The sequence below is a fragment of the Gekko japonicus genome, unplaced genomic scaffold, assembly GCF_001447785.1.
Source record: "Gekko japonicus isolate JY-2015 unplaced genomic scaffold, Gekko_japonicus_V1.1 scaffold12609, whole genome shotgun sequence".
Lineage (NCBI taxonomy): Eukaryota > Metazoa > Chordata > Lepidosauria > Squamata > Gekkonidae > Gekko > Gekko japonicus.
This window is the reverse complement of record NW_015176794.1, coordinates 1-2222: the sequence shown is the minus strand read 5'-3', so window position 1 is coordinate 2222 and position 2222 is coordinate 1. Positions and strand designations below refer to the sequence as shown.

Below are 2222 nucleotides of genomic sequence, written 5' to 3'. Positions count from 1 at the left end.
CAATGGGAGTGAGGAATGAGACACAGGTGGTGGAATTTGTCTTCCTAGGTTTCTCCGGCATTCCAGACAGCCACATCTACCTCTTCCTGCCATTCCTAGCCATTTACCTGGTCACTGTACTAGGGAACCTCACAATATGTACTCTGATTCAACTGGATCCCAGCCTCCATACGCCCATGTATTACTTCCTCAGCCATCTCTCCTGCCTCGACATCTGCATCTCCTCCGTCACAGTCCCCAAGATCCTGGTGAACTTCTTGCGCCAGCGACAGACCATCACCTACAACCAGTGCCTGGCCCAGATGTTCTTCCTGATGTCATTCACGGGGACAGAGGCTGCAGTGCTGGCCGTCATGGCCTATGACCGCTATGCCGCCATCTGCAAGCCTTTGCATTACTCCCACCTCATGAACACCAAGGTGTGCGCCATTTTCGCCTTGGCCACCTGGGTCTGGGGCTTTCTAGACGCTGCTCTCCACACAGCTCTCAGCTCCAGGTTGCACTTTTGCGGCGTCAACCAGATTCATCACATTATCTGCGATATTCCTCCGTTGATGAAAATTTCTTGCAATGATACGCATATCAATCAACTGGTAATCCAAATAGCAAGCCTTTTTGTGGGCATGGCGCTCTTCCTGTTCACTGTCTTCTCATACTTCTTCATCCTGTCCTCCATCTTGAAGATCCGTTCCGCCGCCGGCAAGCGCAAAGCTTTTTCCACCTGTGCTTCTCATCTTACTGTTGTCATCATTTACTTTGGAACTGGAGTCCTTAACTATAACCGTCCAAGCGCTGGTTATTCCCTAGAGATCGACACTCTGGTCTCCACCATGTACTGCATCATCACCCCAATGCTGAACCCCCTCATCTACAGCCTCCGGAACAAAGAGGTCAAAGGTGCTCTGAAGAAGGTTCTGGAAAGTCAGAGGAAGGTCTACATGGGGTCTTACAAGCAGTAAGGGAGAACATTTGCAGAATCTGTCAGTATTTGTACCCTTCATGGTCAGTTATACCTTTTTGCCAACCCTGTCCAAGAGACTTCTGGCTCCTCCTTTTCCTCACCATCAGGGGTCAGCTCTGTTTGCCCCCTTTGCCTGGCAAAGCTCATTGTTCATGGCAAGTGCCACACCAAGCTGACTCCGGCGTTGGTCTTCTGTGCCACATTATGTTCCTTTGGCCTCAATATTTTCATATTTTGAGTGGAAAGAAGATACAAAAATCCTTTAAATAAATGAATAATAAATTATTTCATACTCTCAAAATACAAAGCTTAAATGCTTGTATAATGTTATTATTAGAAATGAAGAAGATGTAGCCATTAGAAAGCCAAGGAGTTATAGCTAGAAGGTTTTCCACGTATATATTTCCTGTCCAGGTGTGGATCTCTCACATTTTATGCTGTAGAATATGTTGGAAAATTTGGTAAAAATAGTTAGCTATTCAGAGGTTGCAATGGATCTTTGTTCACTGGAGAGGAGGCGTTTTCTTCCTGTGTAAAAAACTTTTTTTTCTAAAGGAAGGGTTCATGGAAAATCTACAAAACGACAAACACTTGATATTTATTTATTTATTAGATTGATACCCCGCCCTCCCGAACGGGCTCAGGATGGCTAACAACAGAGGCAATTGCCACAACAACAGTTAAAACAACATAAAAACAATCATGAAACAGTATAAAACAATCATTAAGTAAAGTGCGGTGCTCTTGATGTTAAATTTTCTTAATCCAAAATAAGTTCCAACATGCTTGCAACAACAGACAGACTAGTTGGCAATGGAGATTCTTCTTTCTTCTTGACCCCTAGAATGCATTAGCCAATGATTGTGAGTAAATAGGCTCCAGTTTCCCGGGCTTTCTCCCCATTGGCTTTGTGCCAGGTTCTCTTCCAGGTCAGGCTAAACAATAGCACACAAGTAAATGCATTAACCCTATAATGACTGAATTTAGACCTTGAAACGCACATATTTCCAACAGAATAGAGCCAGAGTCCAGCAGCACCTTAAAGACTAACAACATATGTGGCAGGGTGTGAACTTTCATGAGTCACTTCTCACTTCTTCAGATACCTTTTTATGCTCTCTTTCCCCAAAAGAGCTCGGGGGGGCATACATAGTTCTCTCCCCCCCATGTGATCTTCATAGCAGCTCTAGGGGATACATTCAGCTGAGGGAAGACGATGGGCCTAGAACCAAAGAGTTGGAAGGTACTTCCATGGTCATCT

General features: G+C 44.7%; 1 protein-coding gene across 1 annotated transcript; it reads left to right on the top strand.

Annotated features, from left to right (window-relative positions):
* Positions 1 to 2: 2 nt before the first annotated feature.
* Positions 3 to 959, top strand: LOC107124170 (olfactory receptor 1020-like). Its single transcript, XM_015427556.1, has one exon. The coding sequence runs from the start codon at positions 3 to 5 to the stop codon at positions 957 to 959; it is 957 nt and encodes a 318-aa protein (XP_015283042.1).
* Positions 960 to 2222: the final 1263 nt, after the last annotated feature.

What these genes read in the sequence shown, in the direction of transcription:
- LOC107124170 (XM_015427556.1), top strand. Translation starts at nt 3, where the DNA reads ATGGGAGTGAGGAATGAGACACAGGTGGTGGAATTTGTCTTCCTAGGT.